Below are 13,547 nucleotides of genomic sequence, written 5' to 3' on the forward strand. Positions count from 1 at the left end.
TGGTGTTGGGTTTGCAGGCATGCAGTTACTGGGGTCATGAAAGCTTGTACCCTGTGAAGCAAGGCAATACTGAAGCACCATGCATGGTCAGATTCCCTGCAGACAGCTCCTGAGGGGGGGTCTGTGTACAGCTGTGGGGACAAAGCCTAGTTGTAATGGAGACCTCAGGAGGTCCCAGATGTGGAACGTCTACCAAGAAAAGCTGCAAGCGTCAAGTGGAATTGGTCAGAGAGAGCACGGGTGTGCTGCCAATATCAGTACCATAGGGGCAGGGCTGCCCAAGCCCACTGAGGCTCGTATCATGACCATATGCCCTTGATGCTGGACAAGGAGTGTGGTGGCTTAAATGAGATGTCCCTCTTAGTCTGGGCATTGAATACTGGGTTACTGGTTAGTGACTGTTCAGGGAGACTGAGGAGATACAGCCTCGATGGAGGAAATATGTCATGGGGCGGGGCGGGGGCAGGCTTTGAGGCTCAAAAGACCCGTGATATTTTGAGTTCATGGTCTCCGTGTCCTGTCCGAGCTCTCAGCTACTCTGGCCACTATGCTTGCTGTTATGCTCTCCTGCCATGATGATGGTGAACTCTTACTCCTCTAGAGCCATAAGCCCCAGATCAACTCTTTCTTCTTGTCGTGGTTAGGGTTTTATTGCTGCGAAGGGATATCATGACCGCAGCAACATTTAATTGGGGCTGGCTTATGGTTTCAGAGGTTAAAGCCATTATCATCGGGGTGGGAAATGTGGTAGACGCAGTGCTGGAGAAGGGGCTGAGAGTTCTACATCTTGATTCCCAGGCAGCAGGAGGAGACTGTGCCCCACACTGGGCGTAGCTTTCGAATATATGAGACCTCAGAGCCCACCCCCATAGTGACATACTTCCTCACGCAAGTCCACACCTCCTAACAGTGCCATTCCCTATAAACCGAGTATTAAAGCACAGGAGTCTGTGGGGACCATTTCTATTCAAACCACCACACTTCTGGAAGATGCCCTGGTCATGGTATATTATTACAGCAGTAGAAAAGAGACTTGAGGGCTCTTTTTCTTTTTAATAGTGTTGGGTCTGTTAAAACTACAGTGGCTTCTGAATTGGGGTGAACATTCTTTACCTGATGAGATGGGCATAAGCCTTTGGGGCCAGGGATGGGATGTTAGGATTCATGTTTTGAATATTTGGTGCATAGATTCAACACAATATTGAAGGCTGTGGAGCCTTTAGCAAGAGCCTGGCTGGCAGGATTAAGTCACGGAGGGTAGCCTTTGAAGGCTGTACCTGCCCCTGGTTCTGGCCGAGGCTCGCTCTTTCTTGCCTACTACGATGTGAACACACACTCTTATCCCTGGGGATGAGTCATGCTGCTACGCCTCTTGCCATGATGGACAGAAACCCCCTGAAACCGTGAGACAGTTTCCACTCCTCCTTAAGTCATGTCTGTCATTCATTTTGGACAGAGTGTGCAAAAGCAATGGGTTCACTAGCTTTGGGGCATTCTTTTGTACAGGCCCCGATCCTAATCCTGAGACCTCTGTTCTTGTTACCCAAACGCCTCTCCGAGGCTCCTTTCCCTCATGCCTTAGGGAGTAACATTTCAACATGGGCAGTGGGGCTGAGACACTCAGGGACTAAGCGTGCTTGCTATTCTTCCAGAGAACAGGAGTTCAATTCCCAGCACCCATGTTGTGCAGCTCAGAACTGCCTTGAACTGCAGCTCCAGGGGATCTGATGCCTTCTTCTGGAGCTCCGCAGGACTTATACACAGTCCTGTACATAAAAAGTTAATCTCAGCACAGATACATGGAGAAGGAGGCCTATAAAAATTTTGACCACAGGATTAATTAAACACTAGCATGTAATTAATAGTTGTTGAAGGAGAGTAATTAAAAGAGATGAGCCGGGCAGTGGTGGCACACACCTTTAATCCCAGCACTTGGGTGGCAAAGGCAGGTGGATTTCTGAGTTCAAGGCCAGCCTGGTCTACAGAGTGAGTTCCAGGACAGCCAGAGCTACACAGAGAAACCCTGTCTCGAAAAACCAAAAAAACAAACAACAACAACAACAAAAAGAGATGAGGTCCCAAATTAACACCTAGCTTTTATTAGCCTCACATTTCATAATTTTAACATTAATAAAATTGGGGAACAGGAATTTTTTATTGGGGGGTTGCCCTATGCGTTATAGGATGGTTGTCAGCCTCCTTGACTTATAAACGCCTTAACTTAAGTTCTAGTAGCACAGACACTCTTCCCACCCTGTGTGAAACCCAGCTGTCTAGGAGACATTGCAAAATGTTTCCGTGGAAGATAGGGAAGAGAAAATGCCCCCCCCCCCAGTTGAAATTGCAGTACAAAATCCACTTTTTTTTTTCTTCTCTTTAAATTCTGTTCTGGGCAACATAAAGAAATTTGTGGTCTAGAATGAAGAATGACTTTGTCATGGCTAAAGAAAATATAGTTATAGGCAAATTTTGTTGTGGGAAATAATAAAAAACGAACCCACCAACTCTCTACGTGGTTGGGCCACGCTCTTGCGTTCCTGCCACCTGCTGCCAATTCTCTGGAGCTAGCCCAGGTGATCTCACTCACTAGGTCTCTTGGCCCACCAATTCCTCTCAATTCTATGAAACGCCCCACAGACCCCTGGTTAGTCATCTTAACACCTAATTACCTGGTAGAATCAAGACTCTTTAAGCTTATAGTTAACCAATTAGATTTATGTATCAATAGAAATCACAATTTACAAGATGGTAATACAATAATTTCAGAGCCAATTGATAATGATAAAACTTCTAGCCTTTTGATAGCACCACGTCGGCCTCCTTTCTGGTTCTCTCTTCTCCTCCTGTGACCTCCCTTCCTCTCAGCTCTTAGCTCCATCCCGCTTTTCCCTGTCCAATCACAGACCACCTCTGCACTAATGTAACTGGACAGGGAAAATCCTGCGACACCCTGTATGCATTTATTTACACTCAAACACTTTCATTAGTCTAACAAAGTATCAAGCCAGCTTGCAAAACTATGCCTGCATATGCACGATACAGGAAGAGCTGGAATCATTGTGGTGGTTGAACATGTCACAGATGAAGAGCTTGCTTTCATTTGTCAGCAACCTTTGCAGTACGAGGCTTCAGGGAGACAGACAAGTCCCTCAGCTCCATGACCAGATGACCAAGGAGAACCCTTACGTCTTGCATTTGTTTGAGAAGAAGGCCTATCTGGTGACAAAGGAGGGAGTCTGGGGAGGAGAATCCCGGCTGCTCAGAAGAGGAGGCAGGTGGTGAAGGCCGAGGACCAGGGGCTTCTGTGGGAGGAGTTTCCGAAGCAGTTGGCTTCTGAAGAGCTGCATTCAATATGGAGGAAGAAGCAGAATTTAAGGGACGTGAATTATGGGCAGGAAGCACATGCAAGTCAAATCTGTCTGGTCATGCTGGTGCACACCTGTAATCCCAGTGCTCAGGAGGCAGAGGCAGAAGGAACACTGCAAGTTCAAGCCCAGCCTGGTCTACATAGTGAGCCGTAGGTCAGCCAAGGACATAAAGTAAGACCTTATCTTTTTTTTTTTTTTTTTTTTTTTTTTTTTTTTTTTTTTTTTTTTTTTTTTTTTTTTTTGGTTTTTCAAGACAGCGTTTCTCTGTATAGCCCTGGCTGTCCTGTAACTCACTCTGTAGACCAGGCTGGCCTCGAACTCAGAAATCCACCTGCCTCTGCCTCCCAAGTGCTGGGATTAAAGGCGTGCGCCACCACTGCCCGGTAAGACCTTATCTTAAAAACTGGGGGAAAAAAAGAAAAAAAATGATGCTTGACTCTGGTCCTCACACTGTAAGCTTCTAAGTGAGGCAGGCTACTTCAGGGCAAGCTCCTATGTGAATGTCTCTTCTAAGTCTTCCTTCCTTTATTTTAGCTAAAACTCTAGAATGCGAACTCAGTATACCCAGAGGTGTTCCCGCCTACCACTTTAATGTTTCAAACATGCCCTCCAAATGTGTCTACCATTTTTTTTTTTTAACTCTCGAGTTTAAACTGAGCACGCTCAGAATGCACTACTTGACTAAGAATGTTTAAGAGTGGACCAACCTTGACATGAGTGAATATATAAACCGCCCGTGGGAGTTGAATAAATCTCCCATGCTTTGTTTACTTGAAGTTTGTAGGGGGTGGGGGGAGACAGGGTCTTGCTTTGGAAATAACCCTGCCCGTACTCTTGCCTGACATTAAAAACACAAGCCTTTCTTCACTTTTCATGCCCTTGTGTGGTGGTTTGAATAAAATAGCTCCCATAAGCCCATGCGGAGTGGTGCTCGTAGGAGGTGTGGCCTTGTTGGAGGAAGTATGTCACAGTAGGGACATGCTTTGAGGTCTCAGAAGGTCAAGCCTGTTCTCTTCCTGATGCCTGTCAATCAGATGGAGAATGCTTAGCTCCGTCTCTCAACATTTGTCTATCCCACGAACGCTGCCATGTTTCCTGCCGTGACCATGATGGACTCTGAACAGTGAGCCAGCCCCAATAAAATATTCGCTTTTATAAGGGTTGCCATAGAAACCCTAACGAAGACCCTTGGCTCTGCTTATTTTGGTATTGAACTCAACAAGATGGGAACCCACTGTGTTTGGTTACAGAATCAATCTTCCCTCTTTTCGTGGCTGTGGTACTCACTGGCAGCCAGGGCATGAGGACTCTTCTGCCCTTCCTAATGCAAATTTTAGTCCGAGGCTTGAGTGTCCCTGCTTGAGAATCTCTAGTGTGGACACCTCATCAGTAGACAGCCCAATTTCTTCTCTTTCAAGGCAGAATTTCCTGTGTGTTCCTCTGCATGGATCACTTGAGACACCCTTTCTTCAGGATGACTATCAGTATTCTCTCCCCCTACTTTCACACGATATGTCTTCAAGCTATGTCACCAGCCTAGGTGACTACTAGGTGTGTGTCAAGCCGAACACGGCTTTCCTAATAGAAACTTCTAGAATTTGACATACATTTTACTCTTTCTAGAGGCTGTTTGTTTGAGATGAGGTCTCACTGTGCAGTCCTGGTCGGCCCTTTCTAGATATTATCTGCATTTTATGTATGATGCTTCCATAAATGTTGGGATCACATAGGAATTCTATATTCTATAGGGAGATACAAGAGGGGCCAGCTTAGGTCTTGGTTTGGTAGGTTCCACGGTCCAAGGAAGATATTCTCTTTCTGAACCATCTTCCACCTTCAAAGACTCTGGATTATTGCCCTGTCTCTCTTGCATCCACTATTCACCTCCTTCCTCCAGAGTTCAGTTGATAAACCCAGTCCTGTCTCGTACACACCCCACAGGCACACCTACACATTCACTCACCCTGAACCCGGATCTCCAGCTGTGAGCTCTGCTTCGAGATCTGCCTGTCCTCAGTCGCTGCCTCACACCAGTAGGAGCCAGAGTGTTCTTCTGAGGCTTTGGGGATCTGGAGCTTGGAAGAGACTCCTCTGATACTCAGTGGCCTTCCATCCTTGTAGAAGGAGAAGAGGAGGCGGGGAGCTGACCTCTGCAGGGACAGCTTTGTCTGACAGCTCAGGGTCACTGGGCCTCCCTCTTGGGGCTCACTAGAAGGTAAGGCTTTGAGAACTGGAACTGTGAACAACTCTAGAAAAAAGACAAGCAGCGAAGAAGAGGTCAACCATTCTGTACTCAACAGGCCCATACCTTCCCTCGCCCGTCCTTTCCTCTGGTTCCAATGGTATGTGTTCTTTTTAGGAAGGTCCCATTTGAACTTTTCAACAACTTCCTCCTCCTTTTCCTCTTCCTCCTCTTCTTCTCCCTCCTCTTCCTCCCTCCCTTCCTGCCTTCCTTTTTTCCCCTTCTCATTTCCCCCTCTCTTCTTCCTCCTTCCCTCCCTCCTCCCTTCTCTTCCTGCTTCTTTCCCTTCTAGGCAGGGACCAGAAAAGATCCGTAGATGAGCCGATCTGACAACAATCCAGGCTCTGGATCTGTGAACATCAGAAAGTGTCAATCTGGATGCTTCTGGTCTCTCTGTTCCTTCTCACCCAACTCTACCATAGCAACACTCCCTCAGACTCTCACCTTGGACGGTGATAGCCACAGGGGATGCAGTCTCTCGGCTCCCAGGACCAGGGCTCCTGAAGATGCCACTGCAGTGGTAGTGCCCACTGTGTGACTTTTGCACCACGGTGATGGAGAATTCTCTTTTAGGTCCAGGAGGACCCAGGGCTGAGCCCTCTCGGTAGAAGATGACCTGAGTCAGAGGCCAGTCTTGCCAGGCACGGCAGTGCAGAACCAGTGTGTCTCCTTCAAATATTGATGTAGCTGGACCTTGGAGAATCAGCCAATCTGTGGTCCAGAGTAAGAGCTCAGTATCATCCGCATCCCTTAGGAGGACCCAAGCAATGCTCATAGCAGATCCCGTGAACTTTCCAGGTCACTTTCAACTCTTACTAGACCACCTTACTGCTCTCTGCCCCTTAGAAGAACTCATATAACAATGGCCAAGACCTTTTTCTTCCTCTGCCCTCACCCTCTACTCTTGCCCTCTAGTCCCAAAATATACTAGTTCCCCAGGAACAACTTTTACTTGGAGATTGAACTTAATGTTATGGATTGTTCACCACATTTTCTCAACCTGTCATGAAGACACCTTTATGATTGACCCAGTGTCGAAAGAATAACTCTAGGGCATGTTTTTTCTCCTGGGATCTGAGAATGGGGAACTAAGTCCTTCTATCTATGCCAGTTTCCTGAGTGGAGTGGGGCTACCAGGAGTGGTTTGAGACACTGGGACCTCACCATAGGACACGATGAGATGGAAGGGTTTACTGAATGTGTAGCCCTTGAACTGGAAGCCAGCTTCACTGGAGCGGGTCATATCCCCATCATCTTCATCACCCTCATCCTCCTCAGCAGCGGCGTGGCAGCTGCCGTGCTCAGTGCTGACTGGTCCTTCACACTTCAGAGTCTCTGAACTGGCAGCTGCTGAGGGGGCACAGCCCAGGGAGAATCAGAAAATGGTACTGCAACTTAGGGAAAAGGGATAAGAATGGCCTCCACACGGGCTCCTCTTCTGCCCTAGGGACTACCTTCTCAGGAGAGAAGAGGAAGACACCAAACCTCTCTATGAAGACCCATGGGTCTTCAGTGGGACAGCATTGATCTTGGCTCACTGGCATTCAGGCCTCCCGGTGAAAAGGCTATGGTTTTGGGAAGAGGGGGTTACGGGGTGAAGGAATAGTAAACTCACCAGCATGATATCCACCTGTTGGTTCAGGAAACCAAAGGGCAGTGATAGCCATGACCCCACAGCAGGAGGAGGAAAAGATGAACATCAGATTCTAGCATCCAGAGTGTGTCACACTCTGGTGGCACATTCGTGCACTGTTTAGTCCTCATAAGCCTTTCAGAGAAGCGTGTTCTCCGTCATTGGATAATGTTTTATGAGCAAGGTCACACTCTGCAGTCCAGGTCAGCCTGGAACTCACTATGTAGCCCAGGCTGACCTTGACTTTGCAACAGTCCTCCTGCCTCAGCCAAAGGTGTAAGCTACAATGCCAGGTTGCCCATCCTGTAAATTTTAAAGAAGCGGTTCTACAAAAATCAAATATAAAGGAGTTGAAAGAAAGACTTGGGGTTTGCTGGGAGATAGTGAAGTAGGAAACGTGCTTAGTTTGCATGTGGGTGGAGCAAACATAGCCTTGGAACTCCAACGCTTGGGAGGCAAAGGCAGGCAGGATCCCCAGGGGATGCTGGCCGGGCAGCCGGCTAGCCTAGGCTACATGTTGAGGCCCAGGCCAATGAAAGACATTGTCTCAATAAAATAAAACAAAAAGGTAGATAAGATCTAAGGAATGGGACACTCGATGTTGTTCTCTGACCCATACTAACACACGTACACATGTGCATGAACACCCACACGCGTACACACATGTATTCTGCACATGCACACAAGTACATTTAAAAAGGAAAGCAGGCAGGCAGTCAAGCCTGGTGGGTAGAACATTTGTCTAGCCGGCAAGAGGCCCTGGGTTTGATTCCCAGCAACAGTACTACTCTAAGAGTCACACATGGAGCAAGAATATCAGGTATAAGTCTAAAAGCAGTGCTTGTTTTAGTTCACTGCAAAAACAGTCTACTTCACTTCTCTGAGCCTCCTTAGGGACGTCCTGCCCCGACTCTCATTTTCTCAAAACTACTTGGCTCTTTAGGATAGAATATGTTGTCTAACCGTTGGACCCAGCCCCAGCACCCCAATGGAAGAGTTAGGGGAAGGACTGAAGGAGCAGAAGGGGATTACAATCCCATAGGAAGAACAACAGTATCAACTAACCGGACCCCTCAGAGCTCCCGGGGCTAAACCACCAACCAATGAGCATACACGGGTGGGTCCATGGCTACCGCTAAGTATGTAGCAGAGGACTGCCTTATCTGGGATCAATGGGAGGAGAGGCACTTGGCTTGGTGAAAGCTTGTTGCCCCAGGGAAGGGGGATGCTAGAGGAGTGAGGTGGAAGTGGGTGGGCGAGTTGGGGAGAACCCTCTAAGACGTAAAGGGGAGGGGGGATGAGATGGGGGGGTTGCGGAGGGGAAACTGGAAAGAGGAACAACATTTGAAATGTAAATAAGTAAAATAATCAATTAAGAAAAAAGAATATGTTGTCTACAAAGAGGTAACTATCCCCCTCTTCCTCCTCGTTTCCCCTTTCAAGGCTTCATTTTTCTCTTTTCTTCTTTTCTTTTCCTTATGTTTTAGAAATAGCGGTTTTTCTGTATAGCCCCGGCTGTCCTGGAACTTGCTGTGTAGAGCAGGCGGTCTTCTCCATCCTCCCCCCACCCCCACCCCCGTAACCCTTTACTGTCAAGCTGCACTGGTAGCCGTGGAACAATTCTTTGCCTCCAGATCGAAACTTAGCGAGTTCTCTCCACATCTCTACGATCTCTCTCTGACCCAGGATAGGTAAAATGTCATTTGTCCCAGCTCTGGCTACTCCTTCCCCTGCTTAGTCCCTCTCTCTCTTCATATTCATATGTGTTTTCTTGTCCGCTCCACTCTCTCCCGTCCCGGGCACCTTTGTTCTCATCCACTCCCAGTGCCTGGACTCTCAGACTTTTTAACTTCCTTGTCAAGTCTACTTCCTGGTTCGCACTGTCTTGGTACAGGTGTTTGCTTCAGCTCCGCCCTCTTCTCTCTGCCTCTTTTCAGTTCCTTCACTGTCAGACCACTGCGCTCAGCATCCTTTCGTTTTGTTTCTTAAAAAATAAAATAATAAAGCCTCAGAGCTGGAGAGCAGGGTTAGTTGTTAAAAATCCTTTGTGGTCTTGCAGAGGATCCAAGTTTGGTTTTTGGGGTTTTTTGTTTGTTTGTTTGGTTGGTTGGTTGGTTTGGTTTGGTTTGGTTTTGGTTTTGTTTGTTTCTGGTTTTTTGAGACAGTGTTTCTCTGTGTAGCCCTGGCTGTCGTGAAACTCACTCTGTAGACCAGGCTGGCCTCGAACTCAGCCACCTATCTCTGCTTCCCAAGTGCTGGGATTAAAGGCGTGCGCCACCACTGCCCAGCCTTTTGCTTGTTTGTTTGTGGTTTTTGGTTTTTTGGGGGTTTTTTCGATCCAAGTTTGGTTCTTGGCATCCACACGGTGGCTCACAACCATCTAGAACTCTAGTTGCAGGGGATCCAATATTCTCTTGTGACCTCTGAAGGCCTCAGGCATGCACTTGGTGCACAGACATACCCTCAGCCAAAACAGTCACATATAAAGTTAGTTAGTTGATTGCTTAAATAATTAACTAATTAATTAAAGTTAAAGCCTTGTTGGCCTAGCTGGCATTTCTACTTGATACACCTTATATGATGCTATGGGAGGTACTATTCTTGTTTTGTTTTGTTTTTTTTTTACAACAGAGAAGATTAAATTCAGATATATCAAAAGTGATTTTTTTTTTTTACTTTCCTCACAATTCTTTTTTTCTTTTTGATATTTTCTTTATTTACATGTAAATTTCTCCTTTTCAAAAGTGATTTTAAAACAGCAGTAGGATTTTGTAATGCATCGTTGGCTGGTCTGGTACTTACAATATGACTTGAGCTGACTTTGAACTTGAGGCAATCCTCACGTCTCAGGCTTCTTGGTCCTGAGATTATGGGTACATGCTCCTATGCTCAACGGAAAGGGAGTTTTTCAAAGTGATACAGAAGTAGTAACTGGGAGAGGGGCTGGAAGTCAGAGTACATGATACCAAGACCACAGTTCTTGCTACAAAACCAAAAACCCCGGGGCCTCCCACAAATAGCTCTGGGTTTGGTGGAAGACCACGCATATGAAAGGATGACTGTAGTGTGTGGATAGAAGCAATAATAACAAGTGTCAGCGGCAGCCACTGGAGAATCCAACAAGCCTTCTGTCCGAAGATGCTACCAAAGTGGGGTCTTTAAGGATACTTAGGTGCTTGTAAAGGGGGAAGGGGCCTGGGGAGTCACGGCGGAGGGCAAAATTCATCTCAGATGGAGCTAACAATATAGGCAAACCTGGGAGGCAGATAGGAATCTGAGCTGTGAATGGAAGCGTGAGCTGGTTGAGTTCCGTTAGTGTAGAGGTGGGAAGGCTTTTGGGGTGCCGAAGAAGAGGCTGAGGAGGTCTAGTGGGTACCAGGTTTGGGGTTTTATGTGCCACAACAAGAGCTTGAGTTTTAGAAGTCACTCTGGAAGTAGAGAGAATTCATTCTGTGAGACGAGGCTGGGACAGGGTTGGCAAGGAAGCCATTGCACAGCTCAGGCACTCCTGATGAAGGCTTGCCCTAAGAAAACACGTGGAGTGGTCCCGGGAAGGAAAGCCAGTTAGGAGGTGAAATTTGCCAACTGTTGATGATTCAGAGAATGACAAAGAGTTCAGAACACCTCTCGGGTTTCCAGCCGAGGGCTAGCGGCAATAAACTGAGATCAGATAAAAAGTAAATTAAAAGAAGTGAGGATCCAGAGGATGTGTGAACGCATCTCTGGTCTTGTTGTGTTGGTACCAGTGACACACATAGGTCAAAATGCCTGTGTAAAGGTTAATATTCAAATGTGAAAGTCAAAGGCATGATGAGAGCTGGAAATGTGCCCATGGCTCTAAAATATACAACTGTTGCAGAAAAAAACATAAACATACACTCATACAGTCTCATTAGGAGACTGTGGAGGAGGGGAGGAGGGAGAGGGACGGAGGAAGGGGGAGAGAGAGAGAGAGAGAGAGAGAGAGAGAGAGAGAGAGAGAGAGAGAGAGAGAGGGGCAGGCTACAAGAGAGAATAAATAACCAATAAGGCTAGACAAAACAAAGAAACCCACCATGACTTCAGTGGAGACCAGGATGCAAGCAAGCACTGAAGGGTGAGCCTGCAAGCCCAGAAGGGCTCGTCCAAGAAAGCTGTATTAGAAAAGTAAGAGCTAAGATTTGCAGTTGGCAAAGGCTTCATAGTCAGAGGGACTTTTAGGATGGAAAATATCTGAATTTTTATATTTAGAAAGAGCCATTCAGTCCCTCACACCAGACTTGTCTTCTGTCCGTCCTTGTGCCGCCTGAACAGTAATTCTTGGCAAAGTCAGGGTCAGTCCGTGTTTCTTACCTTTGAGGATTTTCTCAAGATTAGGCGTATCTCATCTCCACACAAACGCTCACTCCGATGCCTTACTTACCCAGCAACATCCGGGATGCCAGGAGCACAGCAGGACAGACAAAAAGGGCCCACTCTATGAGCGTGCAGCTCAGCTTCATGGTGACTCTGTTTATACCTCCTGCAACCCCAGCATAACTGATGTTCTTCAACATGAAACCTCTCAAATTAGAAAAGAGGAAATAAATCTAACTGTCTTGCCTCCACACACCTGGGGCCAAGTCTCTGATTGGCTCTTGTCATTCAGGTTCGGCCAGGTGGCTTCTGATGCCAGCCTTCATCCTTCAGGTTGTAGATGAGATGCTAGGGCTCTCAGTTGTTACTTTTTTTTTTGTTTGTTTTGTTTTGTTTTTTGAGCTCGGGGACTTTTCAAAACATGCTATGATTGATGTTCAATTGGTCTTCAGACTACATCAGGGAGAGGTCAACCCTACAATAGTCCAGCTCACTGGAGACAGGAGGCAGGAAATTAATGGAAGAAGCCACTGGGGTGTGATCGATGTAATGTGGAGGTGCTCTGTTCCTTCCGCTCCAAGCTTTACCTGTGTCCAGTGATTAAAATACAACAGGGGAAAGAGGAGGACAGATTGATAAGGGCAGCTGTCAAATTAGTATCTACTGGCTCTGCCCGTGCAAACCCCACTCAACGTTTTACCCACGTTTCTCCTGACCTGTGTCCTAGCTTTGTTTCTGCAGAACGACACAGGCTGTTCAGCCTCAGCGGAACTCTGCATACAAGGCAGAGTTAGAGCCATGGGAAAGAGCAAAAAGAAAAAGAAAATCCATTCCCAGAGACCCCAGCAAGAAGCCCAATGATCAGGCTCCCTGCCAAAGCTCAAAGCACTGACTCTGAGGACTTGGAGAGAGAAGTATTCAGTCCTTGAACAACTTCAAGAGACTGGTGAAAACTGGCAAGGTGGAGGCCACAGCATCTCTGTGGACCTATGGGTACCGCAGCCTCTAACTCCGACTGTAGGCTCAGTTGCCGGCCCTGTGTCTCTTGGCATGGAGATCCCACCTTTCTACTCTCCCTCGTCATACCACCCACACACCAGGTCCCACATAGGGAGGAGTGTCATCAGAAATGTGGGTCTCAGAGACAGAGAGGGGGTGGAGCTGCATGGCCAGCCACTTATGACAAAACAGATCAGGGCGGGCGGGTCGGCCGCGTGGGCATGGGAGAGTATAGTATTCTCTGTCGAGTATAAGCAGTTAGAGTAACTTTTCCATTATGTAAGATGTGTGTGGTTTTTGTGCAGATGGCCCCAGGGAGTCTAGAGCTGGTTGAACATGGGTGTGGGGGAAGGCAGTGAGGCAGTAAGTCTTGCAGCTGATGTGGTAGAAAGACCCAACAGTTTCAGAAGAGGAAGAGCAATCGCCAACCCTAAGACAAGTTAAATAGACGAATTCTGTTTGGATTAGACTTTCACCCCTAAAACTGCACCACAGGCCTTCTCCTTAGACAGGACAAAAAAAAAGGCCTTTGAAAAACTAACAATTTCCCCTGTTCTCTTACAGACCTTGGAAAATACTCTCCCCGCCCCCTCTGCAGCACCAACCTTTACAGAAGCCAACCTCAGAGCAGAAAGCCAGAAGGCCTCTAGAGGTTGTTACTTGGGGATCTTGTTCTTTACGCTAGATTATCCACTTCGTCATGTGGAAAATCCGTGCCGCTGAGGTTTGATTGGTGAACTCCTCTGAATAGGTGTGAAACACCCACACCAAAGAGACTCAGAGGAGCGATATTAGGATGGCTAAGTGCTGGGATGACAAATCCAGTTTACCTAGTTAGATCTGCTATCCTGATTACATCAGACTACTCCCAAAGATAGGGGACTAAGCCAGCCCTCATCCGTCCCCAGGTCCTTTGAGGGCTTCCTCAGTTGGCTTGTCATTTGCGGGCCAATATACCTATTTGAACAAG

General features: G+C 47.2%; 1 protein-coding gene across 3 annotated transcripts; it reads right to left on the reverse strand.

Moving 5' to 3' along the window:
* Nucleotides 1–2,071: 2,071 nt before the first annotated feature.
* Nucleotides 2,072–11,806, reverse strand: Fcrla (Fc receptor like A). Of its 3 annotated transcripts, XM_031388998.1 has the most exons (6): nt 11,646–11,806; nt 7,226–7,240; nt 6,775–6,960; nt 6,055–6,321; nt 5,332–5,616; nt 2,072–3,341 (listed from the first exon to the last, which is right to left on the reverse strand). In XM_031388998.1, the coding sequence occupies exons 1-6, from the start codon at nt 11,776–11,778 to the stop codon at nt 3,097–3,099; spliced, it is 1,131 nt and encodes a 376-aa protein (XP_031244858.1). In that variant the 5' UTR covers nt 11,779–11,806; the 3' UTR covers nt 2,072–3,096. The 3 variants fall into 3 exon arrangements, with proteins under 3 accessions (XP_031244858.1, XP_031244880.1, XP_031244869.1); XM_031389020.1 differs by lacking the exon at nt 7,226–7,240 and having other exon boundaries at nt 6,775–6,957; nt 11,646–11,805; XM_031389009.1 differs by lacking the exon at nt 7,226–7,240 and having other exon boundaries at nt 11,646–11,803.
* Nucleotides 11,807–13,547: the final 1,741 nt, after the last annotated feature.

This window comes from Mastomys coucha, unplaced genomic scaffold (genome assembly GCF_008632895.1).
Source record: "Mastomys coucha isolate ucsf_1 unplaced genomic scaffold, UCSF_Mcou_1 pScaffold1, whole genome shotgun sequence".
In the NCBI taxonomy this organism is placed as follows: domain Eukaryota; kingdom Metazoa; phylum Chordata; class Mammalia; order Rodentia; family Muridae; genus Mastomys; species Mastomys coucha.

Excerpts from the sequence above, each read along its gene's own strand:
- Fcrla (XM_031388998.1), bottom strand. The coding sequence starts at position 11,778 with ATGTTGAAGAACATCAGTTATGCTGGGGTTGCAGGAGGTATAAACAGA. Across the intron at positions 6,322-6,774 it reads CCATCTCATCGTGTCCTATG|ATTGGCTGATTCTCCAAGGT; the intron begins GTGAGGTCCCAG and ends TCTGGACCACAG. Across the intron at positions 3,342-5,331 it reads GCTGGAGATCCGGGTTCAGG|CTCTTCAGAAGCCAACTGCT; the intron begins GTGAGTGAATGT and ends TATTGAATGCAG.